The sequence below is a fragment of the Squalius cephalus genome, assembly GCF_949319135.1.
Source record: "Squalius cephalus genome assembly, chromosome: 22".
NCBI classification, from domain to species: Eukaryota; Metazoa; Chordata; class Actinopteri; order Cypriniformes; family Leuciscidae; genus Squalius; species Squalius cephalus.
The window spans coordinates 5579422-5601999 of NC_137143.1; the positions used below are offsets into that span (position 1 = coordinate 5579422).

At 35.9% G+C, this 22578-nt stretch overlaps 1 protein-coding gene across 2 annotated transcripts in view; it reads left to right on the forward strand.

Annotated features, from left to right (window-relative positions):
* Window positions 1-22578, forward strand: part of camk1b (calcium/calmodulin-dependent protein kinase Ib) — a 58772-nt gene that overhangs the window by 16217 nt on the left and 19977 nt on the right. For both annotated transcript variants that reach the window (XM_079857648.1, XM_079857647.1), the window contains exon 3: window positions 16757-16888. In XM_079857648.1, the coding sequence (XP_079713774.1) occupies window positions 16757-16888 (132 nt within the window). The remainder of the gene's footprint in view (window positions 1-16756; window positions 16889-22578) is intronic.

Here is a 22578-nt window from a genome sequence, read left to right on the forward strand (position 1 = left end):
ACTTTAAGACCTGACACACTGATCCATCATACTGTTACACATGCGTTTCTTACTCAACTGTTTACGTTCACTTTAAATATAACTGTTTATGTGAATGCTCTCGCCACGACCGGCATTTTGACATTATTATGTGTGTATTTGACTGCTTAAGCACAATAAGATACTAGTAGGTCAGTAAGCAAACACCCAGAACACCTTAACAACGGCATAGCAATATGCTAGAAACCAAAGTTCTGATATCTTTGTGGTTTCTTCTCCACATCTGTTGTGCTTTTATTTGAGGACTCGATTCTGATCAAACAGGATCTTGACGCATTTCACAATCTTACGTTGGCGTGCAATACGTTACAGATATATTTCAGCACGTTACAGATACGTTACGGTATTCCTGATGTATTCCGATTCTCATGAAAGCGATGTTTGTTGTTGGATCTGCTTGTATCCAAGAGCAACAGACTGTGTATTTAGCTTTTGGGTGGACGCTGTTTGTTCCGTGTTGATTTAACAGTTGTTGATGTGTTCAGTGCTAAAAAACTGTCATGCTTCTTCACACCCACCCAATCCCTCGTGCCCCTGCTCTCATGTAGTTACTCTACGAACTCTGTTTATCAACACCATAATAACTTCCTTTAGTAAATGTTTGACAAAGTGACTCCTGTGGACACTCTTTCAGATTAAACAGACTGTTTTCTGAGGATATCATTAAGAGGGTTGGGCAATCTTCGATAAGTACACATAATTGCGATGCTTAGCAAATGTACATTAGATTTACATTTTTGTCACGGTGTGCATGTCAGTGTGCATGTGTGTTATTCAAAGTTCCCGAATACAGTTTCAGATACAAGGGTGCATTTATTTGATTAAAAATGAAGTAAAAATATGAATGTTGTGAAATATTATTACAATTTAAAAGAACTGTTTTCTCTTCAGTTATATTTTAAAATGTAATTTATTCCTGTGATCTAAACTGAATTTTCTTCATCATTACTCCAGTCTTCAGTGTCACATGATCCTACAGAAATCATTCGAATATGATGAGTTGCTGCTCAATTATTATTTGTAGGCCTACTGAATGCTTCTTATTATTATCAATGGTTCTTATATTATCTGTTGAAAAGAGTTTTTGTTGCTTAATATATTTGTGGAAATCATGATATATATGTTTTTTTCAGGATTCTTTGATGAATAAAAAAAAGAAAAAGAAAAACAGCATTTATTTAAAATATATATTTTTTGTAAGATTATGCACTTTTGATCAATTTAATGTGTCTTTGCTGCATACATGTATTCATTTATTTTCTTTTTTTTTAAATTTTGATGGTAGTGTATCATGGTTTCCACAAAAAAATACTAAGCAGCTGTTTTCAAAATTGATAATAATAAGAATTGTTTTTTGAGCAGCAAATCTTCAAATTAGAGTGAGAATTGATCTCTATTTTTACATCTTTGTACATTGTATCTTTTACACTTGGCTTTCTTTTCTTTTGCATGATTTGTTCCTGGTTTGAAAACCTGAAAAACCTTAAGATTTTAAAACAATGTTCTAAAAATAGGTGTAAATAGGAAGTAAAACTGTGACTGAAGCAGTTTCCCATTAACTAAGAGAGAGCCACTGGCCAGTAGCCAGAGCTATTTTTGGATAATAGAGTAGGGTTGGCAGTTTCTGTACCACTAATCAAAAGATTTATTTACACAGCATTTTTATGTGAAAGGATGCTGTGCAGGACATATTTATATAACAGCCTAAAATAGAATAGGTGGTGGGAGCAAATGCTTTGGGTTGTTACTATCGGGTCTTCTGGGCCAAAAAGAGCCCAAGAGTCTCTATGATATTCGGATCCCTAGCTAGCTATGGCTTTTGACAATAAAACAGGTGGAACGTACTTAAGTTAATACTACTCTTCAATAGTTTGGGGTCTGTAGGTTTTTTAAATGTTAAGTCTATTTTACTCACCAAGGCTGCATTTATTTGTTAAAAAATACAGTACTATTGTGAAATATTATTACAATTTAAAATAGCTGTTTTCTATGTCATATAAATGTAATTTATTCCTATGATGCAAAACTCCATCATGAGTGCATCATTACTCCAGTCTTCTGTGTCACATGATCCTTCAGAAAATCAATAAGAAACATTTGTTAATATCACAGTTGAAAACAACTTAATATTTTGTGTGTGTGTGTGTGTGTGTGTGTGTGTGTGTGTGTGTGTGTGTGTGTGTGTGTGTGTATATATATATATATATATATATATTAGGGCTGTCAAACGATTAATCGCATCCAAAATAAAAGTTTGTTTTTACATAATACATGTGTGTGTATGGTGTATAATTATTTTCTATATATAAATACACACACACATGCATGTATATATTTAAGAAATATTTAGCATGTATATACTGTGTATATATATTTATATTATATATAATTTATATTATATATAAATATTTTATATCTAAATAACACATTTTCTTAAATATATATATGCATGTGTGTGTATTTATATATAGAAAATAATTATACTCTGTACACACACATAAATTATGCAAACACAAACTTTTATTTTGGATGCGATTAATCGTGATTAATCGTTTGACAGCCCTAATATATATGTGTAAATGTATATGTATATGTATATATATTCAACTGAGGAAATATATATATCATGGTTTCCACTATACTTTTAAACAGTTATCTTTAAATGATTTTTTCCACCTGCTTTATTGTCTACATTAAGTTAATAAGTTAGCCTAATGTTTTTGACTTTGTTTGGGGTTTTTTTTTTTTTTTTTTTTTTTTTTTTGCATTTCATTCTGCTCCACAACAGATCACATGCCCAACCTTATTAGTGGCACTGTGCGAACTATGACACTTCCCAGCGTGCTTTGCGGGGGCTGGTGGTTTGTGGGTGGTTTAAAAAGCACTGGAATAATCTAAAATCAATTGGGAGTATGGATCGCCTGTGCCCGCTTCTGCTGTTGCTGCTGACCCCGTGCTCTCTCATACTCTCATTTCAGTGATTGATAGACAGTAAGAGCACAGGACGGTCAGCAGTTTGGCAAATTTCTGTCAGGTCAGCATAGTTGTGCGAGATCTGCTTAGCTTTATGCGCCTCCGGACAAGCAAGACTGCATTTGGGGTTTCTCAGGAAGACATATGGCCCTGTTTCCAATAACATGATTCGCACTCGTTCTCCCAAACGAAAGAGTCACACGGCACAGCGGGAGGTGGCCTGTTTATCACCAGGTCTACAGCACACAGTGAAGTGTGCTCAGATGTCTTACAAACGTGCATGGAGGTCCATTCAGCTGCTGTCCAATGTCAGACGCCCATTAAACCATTGTGAAAACTGATCATTCAATGAAAGAGCCGTATAAATATTCAATTTAAATGTACCACATCTATGTTGATGGTCAAAACATTACTTTTTAATAAAAAAAAAAAAAAAAATTGGGATTACTAGTACCATCTGTATTGTCTTAGCTACAGGAAATGTTGGTGCAAATGCAATGTCCCACTCCCAAGGCAGTGTTATTTTAGGATTACTTGTATACTAAAGGGGTGGGTGATGTACCGGTAGACATGATTAACCCGGAGAAATTTGTCAGCCGGTTAAACGGTTAAATACACATACCTATGTGTCAAATTGACCATGTATTTGCAAGTAAACACAGTCATTTATGTCTTAAGTGAACTTTTAACTTTTGCAACTTTAAAAAGAATAAATGTATATTTAATTTATACAGTAAAGACTATGCATTTGTTTTGTTTTTATAAATGTGATTACGTTATACAATTTGTGTAGTATGTCTTATTTCTAGTCCTTGAATTTTTTTCCGGTTGGTCTATTTCACTTGTCATTGTTCTATTGTAGCTTTTTAAATGATATTGAAAAGGGTTATAAGAATTATGAAATTTCAATGGAATCCAAAATCTTGACCTTATTTAAAGAAAAAATAACTATATAGTAATATATATCGTTATCGTGAAATATAAATACTCAAAATATCATATTTAATTATTATATTATTATTATTAACTATTTAACGGTCTGCACAAGAAAGTCTGTAGCAGACAAGGAAACAAAAATAACTATATAGTAATATATATCGTTATCGTGAAATATAAATACTCTATCATATTTAATTATTATATTATTATTATTTACTATTTTATGGTTTGCACAAGAAAGTCTGTAACAGACAAGGAAAAGTCCATTTCTTTGTCCATGCTTTTAAGAGTCCACAAAAAAAGAAAAAAGAAAATCGATTCTGAACACTGTAGTCCAGTGTTGTTTTAGTATTATTTATACTGTATGGTTATTAATATTTTGAATTAGCTGCTTTTTTATATATTCAGCTTTAGTTTAATTTTTGTTTAAGTTTTAGCAATTTTGTTATGTGCTTGCTTACTTTAGTTTTAGTTTTTATTTAATTTTCATAATCAGCTTGACTTTATATGTATTTCAGTTTTAGTTTTATCAATTTTAGTTCAACTTCAATTTCATTTCAGTTACTCGACCTTGGCAACATTTCTAATTTTCATTTAAGTTTTTCAATTATTTTATATATTTTTATAACAATATATTTGATTTGATTTTTTTTTTTAAGTTTCAGTTTTAGTTACCAATAACAATGCTGATCTATATAATATAATTATACAACAATTTTCTGTGATTAATGTTATCAGAATCAATGTCTACTTTTGAATAGCCACAGAAACATAAAATTCAAAGATCACTCAATAAGCCACAATGTACTTAGTTAGGGGATTGTTCAAATTCCTTACACTATGAGCAATAGTAATAATGATGCTTGTTTTCGCTTCGTTTTGCAATACTGTAACATTATCCTGTTTAACAGCAGAATGTGTCGGTTCTGGGATACCCAGTTATGAGGCACCGTTTCCTCCAGGTATACTTGATTTGATTATGAAGAACCCATAATCCCTCAGAAAAGGCACTGAGCTGAACCAAATCACTGCTGAGTTGCCATAGCGATTTAATGGTTTCCCTTTCATTGATGTGAAGCACACTAGGGCATGTTGAATTTCCATTAGCTGCTTATTAGCAGATGCAGTTACAGGCTGTTGTGAGTGTTGGTTTAACCCAAGACGAGATGAGCATGGCGTGTCATCCAGAGTGTTGTCAGAGCAGTTTAGGTGGCAGCGCAAATATTTAAAGTGAAAGCCACATGCTTGGGATTAATGGTAATTTGACATTGATGTTTGATGTTTGTTTTTCTCTGTAAAGAGAGAAAAAATTAAAGGGATAGTTCACCTAAAAATGAAAATTAGCCCATGATTTACTCAAGTCATAGGTGCATATGACATTCTTCTTTCAGACGAATACAGTCAGAGTTATATTAAAAAATGTCCTGGCTCTTCCAAGCTTTATAATGGCAGTGAATGGCCGTTTCTGTTTTGAAGTCCATAAAAGTGCATCTATCCATCATAAAAATACTCCACACGACATCGGGGGGTTAATAAAGGCCTTTTGAAGCGAAGCGATGCGTTTGTGTTAGAAAAATGTCCATATTTAAAACTTTATAAAGTAAAATAACTAGCTTCCGGCCACTTCAAAACAGAAACGGCCATTCACTGCTATTATAAAGCTTGGAAGAGACTTATCCCTTTAAGTCTTCGATTGTGTCGCATGAACACTTTGTTATTTACCTTTTTTCAAAAACAGATTGCACTGTCTGGGTTTTAATTGTTTGTTATGTTCTAGTGGAGGTGTGGACGGTAACTGAAAGTAAGTGTGTGTGTGTGTGTATGTGTGGGAGAGCAGGTGTTTCTACCAGGCTGGTAAACACCATGAGGTGTCCCTGTGCATTTATTATTCAATCACCAATCCTTTTGCACACACACACACAAACACACACACACACACATTTGCAAGCATATACACACCCACAAACACAATCGAGGTGTGTCTTCTGCCGCGTTTATGCCTGGAATGAAAGGTTAATCTCCTGATTGCTGTCGCTTGTCACCCCCCCCCCCCAACCCCCTTTTCACAGGAAAGATGTTTCTACTCTTGTTTTTCTCACTGCAAGTGATGATTTGCAGAGACTAGAGTGTGTTCTTCATATCAGCCATGCACATCCCACCCACTACATCTTGTTTTTAGGCCCCTATTTTAAGAACTGTGAAAAAACAAGGTCTAGAGACACATTTTTTTTCGTAGAACACATGTGCAAGGTGCCGCAAAAGACGCAAAATGCACGCACAGTGTTCAAACACGTCAATCTATCGCATATTTACATGGGAAAACAATAGAAAAACACTGTAATGCAATTAAACTTAAACTGGCCTTCAACTTAAACTGCTTTTTAACTTAAAAAAGTTAAAATTTTGCCTTAAAATTTTGAGTTCAATGAAATTAAAATTTTGAGTTAATACTATGAAGGAGATTGGTTTAGCTCAAAATATTATGTTATCTGAACCACAATATATTTAAGTTGAATTGACAAAAGATAAAAAGTTGTGATAACAAATCATGCAAATAATTGTTTACAGTGAAAGGTAGCTCGCTAGTTTGTACGTATAAGTCATTACGACTTTATTTTGAATAGTAAAGTTACTTTTTTTTGATTGACTGTTGTAAATATAACAAATGTGGTTTACAAAAACCTGAAAATGTCAAAAATTCGGAATATTTTTGAGATTAGTAATGAGGGTTTTGAAAGCCAAAACCTTTGCAAGGTATCATTACTCACATCATGTTATGATAAAACAAAATTTTGTGGCAAAAAAATATCCAATATATAGGTAATGTTATCTCAAATAATGAAATTCGGACGATCACTTCATTAAAGGCCATGTGGAAGTGAACCTCTCTGAAGGGTCCCTATACAAACAGTGTTCTCTTTTCCACAGGGTATAAATAGCATTTGGAATTGGCTGTTAGTGTGCCACATCTCTCTAGTCTTGTAGTCTAGTCATCACAGATATTGTCTGGTCATGTTGAGTGGTATTGTCTGCAGGCTATCCTCCGGGCTCGGCCGACGGCCAGGTGTGAGGTCGCAACTCCTGCTTTGGAAACAGAAATATCCCAGGAGATCAATCAGTGCTGCTGTTTGTGCATGTTTGTGCGCGACCCTGATCGACCACATTATAAGTGCTCTTCTCTGAATCACACGCCTAGTGGAACTGTTCCCATCATCTGTGTGCCAGAAACGTATAGCGACACTGTCACAGTAACTCAAGGGAATGAGATAGACGTCTATAGCATTTCATTACATCGTTCTTCTGGATTTTCTGACCACTTTTAGCTTTATGTTTTCGAAGAGTCTAGGATATATAGAGACAAAACTTAACAGGCGTCTGCTTAGAAGTTCCCATAGCACCTCTATGCTAACTTGATGGATAGTGCACAAACCAATCAGTAATTGTGTGCATCGTATTTAGCCAATTTCCAACAAAAGTGTGTTTATGAATTGGAGTTACGTTACAGCTGTATGATTTCCATCTTGTTGCAAATTTTCTTTTTGTAAATAATGTTTTTATTGTTAACTAACTATTAAAAATGTTTATATAATATGTGTGTATATAAATATATATATATAAACACATATAGAAACAAAAGTTTTTATGCTTGATGCGATTAATCTATTTGACAGCCATAATTAAAATGAAGCTGAAATAAAATAATAATATAAATATTAGACAAAAACGTTAAAAAAAAAAATATTTTTGCAACTAACTAAAAATTAATAGGTACTAAAATGACTAAAACTGAAATGAAATAAATTAAGGCCAAGTAGAAATAATTTAACAAACAAAAAATAATAAAAATGACAAAAGCATATAACAACATGACTAAAACTTGCATATAAAGAAAAGATAATTATAAATGTTAATAAATACTACAATAACATAAAATACAAGAACATAACTAAAATATTTAAATAAAAACATATAAATAAAATTGACCATTTAAGGAAAAATATTCATATTTTTAGCAAATATAAAATCTTGCTCAAATTGAAAATGGATCACTCTTTTGCGGTGTGGACAGTGAAACAGGCCATTTGTTAAAGAAAACCTAATATTTAATGAAAAATTTTTTTTTTTCTAGCAAATACAGTGTTTGGTATTGTAAACATGGTTAAGAATAAATGCATTTTACAAGCAAACATGTTTATGCAGGAAGTCCCTACTTGTACTGTACTATAAATAATTTGTTCACCCAAAAATGCGGTAAAGAACCAGTTCACCAATATGGCATGTTTTGGATCAGTCTGCCTAGTCCAAATCCAGATTATGATGTTAAAATGTATAATACACAATGCTGTTCTCAGATCAGCTGATAAGGCAGCTATTAAGCGTAGCCTGAGTTAAGCTGAGATATATTGCATCCGTCCAGAGACACTGGGCCGTCTGACTCGATTCACACAGCTCGGTCTCAGTCTGGCCTCCAGCACATGAGCTGCACCTGCTTTTTGTTTATTTTAGGGAACGTTACATAATGCAGTCCGCAGAAATGACGGTTCCGTGTCGAGTCTGTGGGACCTGCACTAACCTGAATTTAGGCTGAGCACTGCCTCAGGAAGAAAGATGTCATGTGGTGTCGGTCTCTTGAGAGATTAATTATTAAATTGTTTGTGGTATTTAATTAGTTTGAATTAATAGTTTTCTAAAGAATGTCACACCCCGTGTAATTTGTTTGCCTCAGTGCTCTAATTTCAATTATACTACGGGGTGGTTGAATGCTTGAATCTGATTGGTTGATGAATGTTCTAAGGTGTGTGATTATTTTCAAGGAAACGCACGGCTAAAGTTGTTCCAGGCACTTCTTGACCGCATTACATGTCCATATCACTTCGCCAAATGATTTTAAAGGTCCTCACAGCCGACAACAGCAAAAGAACCAAAACCCACAACGACACTGACCAAGCAAATAAATATAGTATATAATAGGATAAAAATCAAGCATAGCGTCAGTTCTGGCTGGTCACGTTAGTCAAGCTCGCATCAGCTGACTCTCAGCTGATCCACGTCTACCTATAGGAATACGACGCCTAGTATTCATAAATAAGCTCCTTCAGTATTATCAGCAGCTATCACGTTTCTCAGGAGCGAATTACCCTCCTCCATCCCCACCTCCTCCTTTCGTCACTCAGTATTTGGCATTCTGATTCCCCTTGAATCAGACTAAAATTCTCTAATTATGTTGTACATTAAAATGAATTGATATCTGCAATACATTCATGTTGGTTCTGTTCTGTTACCCTAAGGGGGGTTATTGTGCTCTCCCTGCTCTTATCCATGCTAGGATGCTAGGATGCATGGATGCGCAGGCGCAGATGTCTCTTCCACTCAAATGCACGCACATATGGTGCAGAAACACACTCGCACAGAAACGTGTTGTCAAAGCGATTTTATCAGTAAAAGAGTTTAACAACTTAAAAGCTACAAGACATTTCTCACTAGCGATGTAAAACGGCTGTGTTCTTGAAGCAAATAAACATTCACTATTAGTAGAGACGCTGCTGCCGAACACTGTTGAGAAACGCACTCCGGTAATTCAAACAAGCTTAATCTCTCTCTCTCTCTCTCTCTCTCTCTCTCTCTCTCTCTCTCTCTCTCTCTCTCTCTCTCTCTCTCTCTCTCTCTCTCTCTCTCTCTCTCTCTCTCTCTCTCTCTCTCTCTACCTAATAACTGCATTAGTCTGTTATCAGCGGCTCAAACCTCCGTTACTAGCTCTAAAATAACGTTTTTTTAATTAGAAACGGAGGCTTGGGATTTAATGCGTAAGAACTTTGTCCTACACACAAGAGCGTTTTAAGGACAAAAACTGACAAACTTCTGGAAATACATCATCTGAACAATGTACCATAGTATAAGCGGAATAATTAATTCCGGGCATTGAATTATTGAAAAATAATTAACATCCGAGGTGTAACATTACCACCTCGGGTGTGCATTATTTTTCCATAATTCAACAGCCTGTCATCAATTATTCCTTACATGACTTAGAATTAGTTCACCCAAAAATTAACTCAGATGAAGAAATCTTTAATAGTGGTTACTCTTTTCCATACAATTAAAACAAAAAGGAAGCTTTAGGGCCAGATTTACTAAACAGGGCAAGTTAGCATGAACGTGCAATTCCAAAAAAGCACAGATGGAAGTGGAAAGTTCTGCGCTTGATCTACTGACGACACACAAATTAAAGAACACAGACGTAGCCGGATCATTTCCATAATGACCAACACAATCTAACAAGAGCAGTGCACATTAGTGTCTGGTTTAAGACATGCTTTTTTTGGGCGGTAAAAAATGGCGAAAACACCAGTAAATTGACTAGCGCAAACCTTAGTAAATCCCATTACATGATTCATTTAAATACTCTAATCCCATCAATTTTGTGTCCAACAAATGCATATGCAATAAGGTCAGCCGCAAAAGTAACCCTGTCCACGCATTTTCAGTGCTAATTTTTAGGAAATCTTGACATAACTTTTTGGCATTAAAAAACTATTTGCGCTGGCGCACGCTGTTAGTAAATCTGGCCCATAATTCCCTGATATACTTCAAGCGAACAAAGTACAAAGTTGTATGATGTCATTTTGAAAAAAAATCAGGCCAAGACAAAGTTCATTTGGAGCTTTCCGAAGGAATATTTTGATCTCTCTAGTAAACACCTTCAAACTACCATTGGTCCATGGGGATTTCGTGATAGGTAGATGTGCTCTGTGGCTCCGCCTCCTTTGACATGAAAATCTTCTCCGTTTTCTTTCTTCTGTTCAGTCCATCGAGGTCAGGCACGAGCAAATACATGAACACACTAAAAAGTAAATTTTAAGTTATAATTCTAAATGAAAGTGACACTGACACTGTTTTTTCATGTTTAATACTGTAAAGCTGCTTGCTTTAAAGCAATTTGTTGTATAAAGTAATATATAAATAAACATGATGTGACTTCACTGGAGTGCCTCATTGCAGAACTAGTGCAAACATCCACGTCACTGTGATCAGATGCTTTCTTAACTGCTGTTTTCTCACGCTGTCATTTTTGTTGTTTATTTTGTTATTGAGAGGAAATCACATATATTTGCATATTCATCTAAACAGGATGTTCGCTAACAGCACATCACTGCTCAGGTCTTTCTTTTTACCCCTAAGTGAAGAACATGAAGGGCCATTACATTTCCAGAAGGACACCAAAGCACCGTAAATGTATCATACAATTAGCCATATGATTACTTTGTGAAAATCTTATTCACAGAATTGGTTAAAAAAATGATCTGAACTAATTGGACTGATACAGTTCTGACGGTTGCCGTGTTATTGAACTATTCCTTTAAAATGTCTTTCCGAGAAGGCTTTCTCTCCTAAAGTGAGATGTGAGAGTCATGTAACAGACTGGAAGTCGCTCTCCCCTCTGCATTGCTCCTGACCTCTTGTTTCCTCTCAGGGAAACCACAATTTCTCCAGCGGCCAAACCAAGCAAATGTGTGTTTTTAATGGTACATGAGAAAGAAGGAGAGAGAGATAGAAAGTGTTGTTAATGGGAAAGAATGCTTAATGGACTGAAGGAAAAGATAAAGGATAGATAATGTGACAGTATTATTAACATTATCACGATGTCAATGATTGTTCCTAATGGTACTCAGAAACATAATTCAATTCAAGAGTGCATTGTGACAAGCTTGGTGAACAAATGACTAAAATAAACTGGCTTATTTTTCCAATAATGAAAAGTGCAGCTGACAGTCAATAATGAATTGGGTTTAGCGTTAATCAAAATGACATTCTTTCAGGCATGAAGTTATAATTCCAGATCATGTTTTGGAGTCCATCTCTGCCCCCAGTGTCCCTCTCTCTGTCCTCTCTGTATTTCGGGAAATATAATGAGGAAGCCACAACAGACACAGCCTGTGTTGTAATCTAGTCCACATCCCCTGGTTCCAGCAGATGGCCGTCCTCTTGTGTCTCTGACCGGAGAGGAATGTGCTGCTCTGCCCCAGTTCCCCAGCTCTGAACTGTTGCTCTAACTGAAGGCAAGGATCACTAATACTAATAATCATACTTACAGGCTCTTTTGACTTGGACTAGTAAGCAACCTCCTTGCAATAACCTAGAAACTGTGTAGCAGGCAACACACTAAATAATAATTGATAATCCCAATAAGGTGATAATTATTTTCATGCTATGTCTAGGGCTGGGCGATATGCCCAAAAAATAAAATCTCGAATTTTTTTTTTTTTTTTTCAGAGCAATTGATTTTTTTATTGTTTAACTAGTCAACTTAAAAACGTAACTACAATATGATTCAAGTAACATTCTCTTCATTAACCATCCGGTTAAAAATGTTCTATTCCAAGTGGACCACACCTGAAGTGATCAGCATGGTGTAAATGTATAAAATATACATGAAATATAAAAGGCAAATATTGTACAAACGTATCTTAAACATATCCTATATACTCAGAAATAATATAAAATAAAATAAAACGCTAAATATTTCTTAGCCAAAAAGTAATTGCAATAAATAACAGCAGTATTAGGCTATTATAAACAGCAAATTACTGAAAAATAACTGAAATTGAAACTGAAAACTGAAAATAACAGCACCTTTCAGCCTGTCACCATCATGCAAACATGAGATATCACACATACAGTAGTAGTTCTTACAGGTTTTTGCATTCCATTGCGCTATTTTACTATGGATGCAATTATATGAAAATTTTGTCCGAGACCGATAACCGATAATTCTTTATATTTGAAAGCTGATAACCAATGTATTGGCCGATAAATCTAAATCCAAATTTTTATATAAATTTAGAGAGCCTGATTACAAAAACAAAAATCTCACCATTATAATCCATGTCCCAAGCACACAATTATAATGTTCTCATTTATAATTTTATGTAGCCTGTATGACAGACTTGCGCTGCACATGTTTCACTTAACTGTATTTTCCTTTTTTGAAGTGATTTCAATCATATTTCAAGCAATTCAATAGGAATAGGACTTAAATTTAATGGTTAACGAATAACATAAAAAATTAACATATATCTGCCACCGATATGTTCATTTTTAATGTTATCGTTATCGGCCCGATAAGAAAATTTGGACGATATTGAATTTCTAAATTCCTATATTTGACCTATTGTTTTTATGTTTGGCGGAAGTGTTTGGCTGTTGCACTCGTGTCTCGCGTCTTTTGCAGCGACTCACCCATGAAACTGAATTCTAAAAATGTGGCACTCAAGTTAAAAAAGGTTTAACTCGCATCTAATAACTTCACTTTTTTCCCATTCCACTGTCCGCGTCTTATTTTTTTCAAAGCAATAACACATTTCTCAGTGAACATCCGCTTAAGACTAGCGATGTGTTCATCATGTGGTCGGATCATTTTCTTGTCTTCAAAGCTGAATTATCAACATGTCTAATTGTAACATTTGCTAACATTTTCATTCAAAACCACAATTTCTCGATTTAAAAATAATAAAATCGTGGCAAAACATTAAATTCGAATTCATCTAAAAAAACGTGAAAATCGCCCAGCCCTAGTTATGGGCATTAAAACTGATAACAACTGTTCCGAGCGTCGTTCACATTTGTTGACTTTGTTGACTAACTTTAGCTGGAAAATAACTTTATTAAAGAACCGCTATAAAGCCAAAACAATCTCTGTTAACTTAAATTATAAGTTTATCTCTGTAAAGCTGCTTTGAAACAATCTACATAGTTAAAAGCGCTATATAAATGAAGATGACTTGACTTGACTGGACTTGACTTGACTTGACTTTCATGTTCTCACAATTTTGCATTGTTAGAATTCATAAAATTGTTACTGGCCAAATGGCAATTGACTCATATACTCACCAACACCGATTTTAACTCTCATTTGGCGTTTGGCGAGTGTTCATTTTAGGCCCTGCCTTCATGTGTTATTCGTGTGCATTTCCTTACAGTAGAGCGACTGATTCCAGTTGTCGAACCATATTGAGTTTGATGAGGTTGCATGACTGAAACAAAGATGTCCGACATATGCACTGTTTGCTGTTTTACGCTTGTCATGCCAATATCTGTGTGCCATGTTCAGTTGTGTGTGAGCACTAGTGTGGCATTGCTGTACTCGAGCGAGTGCATGGGCTGATGGGATATGTTGTGCGTGTGTCCTCTCAGGGTCAGCGTCAGCGGTTTAGCCCACAGTCTTCCCCTGTCCTCTGGTCATGTGCCGAGGACACGCGTACGTGTGCCGGCTTAACTATGCATCATATCAGTGTTTGTCCTCCATGAGCTCTCTGGGATAAGGTTGCCTGGCCGGATCTGTGCCGCTGAGGAGCGATAATCACATCCTGTTTAATAATGAGTTTGCTCTTAATCTTCATTCCATTCTCAAATATTGAACAGGCTGGGTGGTTTGCTGATGATATCAGAGCTTTTAGGCCTGATCACAGATCCTCTGTGCATTATGTCTTGTGACTGGATCTCTGTGTGCAGTGGTATAAAGCCAACTGAAACAACCGAAGTTGAATCGACACTCAGTAAATCATTTTTCATACCTTTTAGTTGGGGTTTAAAAGTTCAGTAATATCATCGGTTTGATTGCACTGACACTATCGGATGAGTGTTTCACAGTTGACTCGAGATGAATAACGACACTGTTGTCTTCTGTAGAGCTTCTTATAGATGAATTGATCTCATTTCATAATTGATGAACTTTACACAGTTATTGAACTTAATTGAATCAACACTGAACTGAATAATGACACTATTGGGTAACACTTTCAATTTCGATGGTCCACTTTAGACATTCTACTAACTATAAGTAACTTTGCAACTACATATCAACTAGCAGTCATTAGAGTATTAGTAGACTGTCTGCTTAATATCTGCTAACACTTTATTTTGATGCTCCCAACAGACTTTCTACTGACTAGAAGTAACTTTGCAGCTACATCTACTGACAGTCTACTAATACTCTAATGACTGCTAGTTGACATATTGCAAAGTTACTTATGTGAATAAAAGCCTAAATGAAATCTATTCATCATATAAAGTGAACGTATCTCTTCACGGTTAAAACACTTGATTTATATGGATTTGTTTTATGACACCTTTATGACCTTTGGACCTTCTTAGGTTTGATTACCTGGACGTAAACCTCTCAGGTTTCATTTAAAATGACTGTTTCGAAGATTAACCAAACTCGTACATGAGGATGATTAAATTACGACAAAGTTTTCTTTTTTGGCTGAACTATCCCTTTAATCTCTTCTAGAGAGCTCGCTGCCTGTGCTGTTATCCTTTCAGAAGAAGTTAACATCTGCTTCCTGTTTTCCTGCTTTCACTGGTCCACTATAGTGGCTGCTTAATGTGGAGCTATGTGCAGCGGTCATGTGCAGTGAGATTTCTCTGTGGGCAAGGCCTCAGAAACTAAATATTGTTGTCGCATTTCACAGTTGGAGATAAGAACTCAAATTTACATGGAAGAGCTTTTATTGCTTGCCATTATACCATGTTGTGTGTGGTTAGCTCTTGTTAAGACAAGTCTGTTTGAGAACATGTCAACATTCAACCCATCTGTGACTTGCACTGTATTTGTCGATCAAATTACTAGTGAAATGACAGGAATGCTGTCCCAGCATGATGTTAATCCTGCCAACAATTTTAGGAATTTTGCCGTTGTTTTAGATAGTGGCTGCCAACTTTTTCTGACCCAGGAACTAATGATATTTTAGTACTACTTATATAATATTATAGTATATATTAATATTTTGAATGAGCTTTTTTACATTTTCTTTTATTTTTTAATATATTCCTATGTAACTTTAATTGATTTTTATTTATTTTGTCTTTAACTATGCACTAACATCAAAAAATAAAGAAATAATTAGGTACAATGCACTTATTGTGTTGTATTGAAAAACACTTGTGCTGCTATTGAGGTGGGATACGGGTAAGGTTAGGGACAGGTCTGGTGGTATGCCTAGGTTTAAGGGTGGGTTAAAGTTTAATATAAAAACATATATGTACACAATAAATTAATAAAATGATTACTTTAAATGTTGTTACATAGTAGTTAAATACACTTAATATAAATATACAATTTTGGTACTTTAACTTATCTATTTCAGTTAGTTGTCAGTGAAACATTTAACATTTAATTTTTTTTTTTTTTTACGTTTTTAAATGAAATGCAATATGGATATTTAATTGAATTTATGTTTCAATTATCAAAAATCTTGGTAACACTTTACAATAAGGTTAATTTAGTAACAGTTAATATTACCTAACATGAACTAACCAAGAGCAATAGATTTGTTACTGTTTTTGTTAATCTTTGTTAACATTAGTTAATAAAAATACAGTCATTCATTCAGTATTAGCAAATGTTGAAAATAACATTAACAAAGATTAACAAATGCTGTATAAGTACAGTTTATTATTAGTTAATGCTGACTAATGTAGTTAACTAAGGTTAACTTATGAACCTTATTGCAACGTTTTTTTTTACAATAACAGTACGGCCAGAAACCCCCAACCAGACTCTCAGATAACCCAAACAACCCAATATAAAAAAGCTAGATTTTCTAAAAAACTTTTAAAACATTATTACATTAATTACATACTTAGATCATTTTTTAACGTTCATTTATGTACCATAGTTAGAAATGCTATGAAATGTGTGTGCTATTTATAGTCTAAATATTTTGTATATCTGATGGACCCCTAATGGTCTGTTGACCCCTGGTTTTACTGTATTCTGATTGGTTATATGGATTTTGTCTTACAGAGGGGCTTTCTCTGAGGTGGTGCTCGCAGAGGAGAAGAGGACGAGAAAACTAGTGGCGATTAAGTGCATCCCGAAAAAAGCTCTGGAGGGGAAAGAAAACAGCATTGAAAATGAGATCGCTGTGCTCCACAAGTGAGTCATTGTAACAGCTGTTTTAATTCACTTACAGATGTATATGACATACACACACACACACACACATGAAATATCACGCCCTAGCTGTATGAACACTGTGGCCCAGAGTTGTAAAGTCCATGAAGGTCTTCATCTATATGTAACAGCCATGTTATCTCAGGGAGAGAGGACAGCAAGTGATTTGTGTGTGTGTGTGTGTGTGTTAAGATTCTAATGTTTAAACCGCTGGAATCATAAAGCTCTGTGGGAATGACTGAAGCCGGAGCAGCCGACGCTATTTTTAGTGGCTGGGTTGCCTGGGTTACCACAGGCAAAGAGGCACAGCGTTCACAGAGATATTTGAGGCAACGTGTGAATGAGGAAGTCACAGTCTGCTGGAAAGTCACATTTCTCAACAATGCTGCTGGCACCAGTGAAATGGTCTTAGACTTAAAGGGTTAGTTCACCCAAAAATGAAAATTCTGTCAGTAATTACTCACCCTCATGTTGTTGCAACCCCATAAGACTTTCATTCATCTTCAGAACACAAATTAAGATATTTTTAATTAAATCTGAGAGCTGGCTCACTCCTCCAAGTAATTGAAACTTGCCAGCCCAGAAAGTTAGTGAAGACAATGTTTAAAATAGTCCAAGTGACTACAGTGGCTCAACCATAAGTTTATCAAGCGACGAGAACACTTTTTGTGTGCAAAAAAACAACAAAAATAACGACTTTATTCAACTATTGATTTTCTTTGTGTGGACCTCTGAGTGAGTTCACGTAGTGTAACAGCGCAGCGCTTCTGGGTTGTACGTCAGAACGTAGGCTCACTATTAGCCAGCGTCACACACATGACCTGCATTGGCCAATAGTGAGCCTACGTTCTGACTTAGAAACCCAGAAGTGTTGTTATGTTACACTACGTGAAAAACTGGGGTATTAAAGAATCGCATGCATCCTCATTCATTTATTTGACTACCTAATGAGCTGCCCTACTTAGACAGCAATTTAATGAATCATAGGTTTTAATGTGATGACTGTTGCAAAAGGTAGGCAGCAACATTTTGTCACCTTGTAAGGTACCTCAAGGTTAAATTACTACCCTCCTCTTAAATCAGTTTTTTAAAGTTTGACATCAACCTTCTTGGTCTTCCTCAATCAATTCATTATAAACAATATGACAAGAAAAAAAATATATAAAAGAATGCCTGTTCCCCATTCATTTTTTGTAAAAATTGTATAGGGTTGCTAACGACCCGAGGTGTGTAACAGTGTATTTATTGATTGAGGAAGACCAAGAAGGTTGATGTCTAACTTTAAAAAACTGATTTAAGAGGAGGGTAGTGAATGATGTCCCAATGCGTTTAAAGGATATCCCGAATGAAACGGATTTTCAGAAAAGAAAAAGATTGTAGGGCAGGGAATTGGTTCTGTCCATCGTTTGTAAAGTGGGTGGAGTCTGATCTGAACGTGCTTGCAGTCAGTTGTGAAAAGGGGGTGGAGTTTAACTGACTAAATAATTAAAGAATTTATGACATTTTGACAAAAAATGACATCCCAAAAAAAAAAAAAATGAAAAGCATCTGTTGTGTCATTAGCTTAGCAACATACTAACGTCAAACTCTACTCGTATCAATTAGGAATTGAGTCTTAGGCCGGTGACACACTGGATGCGTGGCGTGAGCGTGGCGTTTCTGTTGCGTGTCAGCTGCGTGGCGGCTGCGTCGCGTTTTCCATGTCTTTGCACACCAGACGCGTGTCTGACGCGGCGCTGCTGCTGCTAGGTGACATATTGGTGATATATTTGACACATGGGGAGAGAGCTGTGGAAGGCCTATACTTCATGTTAAACATAAATATATAGCAGCAAAGACAACGTCGGCAGTGTTGACGGCAATATAGACTATAGAATATTTCGTTCTGTATTGACAGGTGCAGTATTTGAAAATCGATAATATTTTTTTAAATTGCATTTATATTTGCATTTATGTCAAACCCTAGACACTTTCAAACATCAAAATGACATTTATTAATATGTATTCGTGTCAAAATGTCATATAAACATATTTTCCTATTCAATTTTGCCTGGAAACGCTTCCAAGACGCTTGCGTGTCGCGTGAAAAATAGGCGTCGGTTCTATTTCTAGCATGCACGCGTTTACCGCGCGGCTCGAGCCGCACCTGAGACGCGCGTGTCACGCAAGCAGTGTGCAAGCTCTAACCTGTTAACATGGGAGCCGAAATAAAAACGGACACGCCACGCAGCTGAGACGCTTACGCCACGCATCCAGTGTGTCACCGGCCTTATGGTGATCATTTAAAAGCATCATGTATGAGGTTCGGTTTCAGTTAGTATGCTGCCTGAGAAGGCTGAGAAAGCTGCCAATGTAGTGCATAGACAGCGAGACAGCTCTAGGTTTTTGAACAGCTTAAGTCTTTATTGTCTCAAATGCCCTTGTGGGACAACTTTATATCCTAACGGAACAAATTAGCTGTTGTTATTTTTTTTTTGAACAAATGGTTTTTTGTTCAAAGCAATTCACAGTAATCTACTGCAGGGACAGTCCCGCGGTCTTTGTCACCCACAGAGATGATACAGCAGGATTGTGATGTCAGCGTTGTGTAAGATGTCCAGATTATGTCACTGTGAATCCGACAGGGCGTCCTCAAGGGAAGACGTGTTCAGTGACCTTACTGTGAACACCAGAACACAGGGCACCCTGGGACAGATTGAGGAGCGAGTGCAAGTACTTTGCACTTTTCAAGCAGGGTTATTATAGTTTAGAAAAAGTTTCGGTTACACTTTATTTTAAAGTGTCATTGTTAGAATGTAATTATATATTTAAATTCTGAGTAATATTAATTAACAACATATACTTACTCTTGGGTTAGGGTTGGATTAGGGTTTGGTTGAGGGTTAGTTGAACCATTAAAGTTCAGCGTTATACAGCATTCCATACTTGCAGGTATGTGCTATATATACACCATGGCTTCTACATTCTTAAGGTAACTGTGACTACCATCATACTGGAATCTCTGGGGAATTTATGATTCAGCCGCACAGACTGGATCTGCTCAGATCTTCTGTCAGATGGCCAAACTGGAAAACAACTAGTCTGGATTTGCCAAAGTTAGCGAAGTTCACAGTGTGGAATCTTTGAAATTTATTTTGAGTTCTGTTTGGATAAACTAAACAATAGTTTCTCTGTAACACTTTATTTTATAGTGCCCTTGTTAGTTTGTATAACTTGTACTTACTATAGTAATAGTAAATTATGCCTAATTACAAACATTTTACACATGTTAAAATACATGTTAATTAATGTGTGTAATTACACTGTAACACAAACACCTTAAAATAAAGGGTTACAATTGATTTTAAGGTGTCTGTGTTACAGTGTAATTAAGTATACATTTAAGTCCTGAGTAATAATACTTAACTACATGTACTTACTATATGGTTAGGATTAGGGTGTTATAGGGTTAGTTGCATGTAATTATACACAATTTATAGTAAAGGCCTATTCACACCAAAAACAATAACTATAATTAAATCTATAACAATAAAGTTCTGTTTATTATAAACGTGCACTGCAGTTATGTCATCTGCCACTTTAAAGGTGCTGTATGTAATTTTTTCGACTCTACTTGAGCATTAAAAAATACCATAATATGTTTGCAGACATTTAGGAAACATGCTAAGTTCACATGCTTGTTTCTTCAAAAACAATGCTACAGCCTGTTATTCATTTTCGAAATGTGTGTTCCATGTCAGATTGTCTGTTTTTGTTTTGGTCTATGTGATCCCGCCCACTGCCAATTTACCCAGTAGTAATAATTTCGACACTCCTGGGTTGCCAGTTGGCAATAAACAAAGCTTATTGCAGCCATGGACACAAGCAAACGAACTGGGTCAAAGATTGCATATTCTACCCAACCTAAAAAACCTCAGCATCCATCGGTTCTGAGATTTATTAAACACGGATAAATCAACTCATCAACTTACAGTGTAAGGCTCGTCGCCTTCCATTGTCAAAGCATGTTGCTTGTTCTCAATTTGGCAACCCGCGTGAGCGTCAAGTCAGAGGAGGACGGGGTGGGGGAAAAAAATCTCTCCAATATTTTGAATTTTGACTGCAGTTCCCATTTCAACCTCTAGCTGTTAATATTACACACTGCACCTTTAAATAATCCAGCCCTTTAAATTATATTGTTTCTCTGTGCCGTTATTGTTATAGTTGTGGTTTGGACTCTGCTATTCATTTATATTTAGAACGATTTTTAATACTAAATCTTTATCATTATTGGTATAGTTATTTTCCTTGGTGTGAATAGGACTTAAGTCATTATTACACAAAATAAAAACACTTAATAATTTAGATTTTCAAGATGATAACTGGATGCCAGTCACATGCACCCAAGACCAATTAAATAGCATTCATTTCAAAGACAGCAATTTAAATGATTTTGTCTTTTGATTTAATTTAGTTTTTGTTGTTATTGTAGCTCACATTTATACTTTTTTATTTTATATAAGTGAGAATTAAATAGTTAATCATTTATAATAGCAATAGTTTTCATCAACAATAATACTCTTGTTGTGGAATCGTGCCTGCCCACAGTTGTGTGGGTCGGAGAGGTGTGTAGATTCTGAAGGAGGCAAAGACGAGGCCACCAGTATGCCTGAAAGGAGAGAAGGCGAGAAGGGGAGTGGGTGAGTGTACATGTTGCTAAAGGGAGAGAAAGAATGAGAATGAGTGGAAGAGATCCTCAGTGACTCATTCAGGTGCCTCTGTCGTGTCGTATCGCCAATGGGGAGGTGTGTGGGATTCCACCGTTCGGCTCAATTAGAGCCCCCGCATGTCACACACACTCACGCAGTCCTTCTGTAAGTCAATGAAAATCCGCTGGACTGTTGGCTGTTGTGGGGGCAGTGAAGACTGAGAGTCAGGGGTCACGGAGGAAGATGCGTGACATTAGTTGATACAATTTTCTTTAACTCTTCTTTATTATGCACTAGACTAACACAAAATCCACCCCCTCATAGACTTTAGTCAGAATAGACGGCATATTTAATTTGAATGAACTCAAGGCTGTGTGGGAGGGAAGTACAGTCTGTTCAATATGTCACAAGCTGCGTTCTGATTCTCAGGGTTCCTACGCAGTGTTCACTGCAGCCTGTTTCTGTACGAGTTTACTTCATATTATGCGATTCGTTTATTTGGACTTCCCCGAATCGCCATCAAACAAAGATGAAACTTGTGTCGGACAGATTTGGGATTGAGTATGATGATGACATCTTGTACCTATGGAACCACGTAAAATAAGTAAAATAAACATTTTCATACATGGATACATAAAATAAACCTATGTTCAGGGATTGACATTAACACCCCCCATCCCTACTATCCACTTTGGTGGGTTGAATTTTATATATAATACTGTATATACATTTTTCAGCTGTAGTCTTTTAAAACAGGATCTTATATAATAAAATAAGTGCAATGTAGTATTGTCAAAAATATAGATTTTTCGATACATAACGATACTGAAATATCTGAAACACTTCCAATACTCATTTTCAGCAGAATAGATACACCATACTAGCTGCGCTTTCTCTCTCTCTCTCATCTCTCTGACAGCGAGTGGCACACAAACCCGCCTCTCCTCACTCACTCGTTTCATTTGCTCCGGATGAATATTGTTG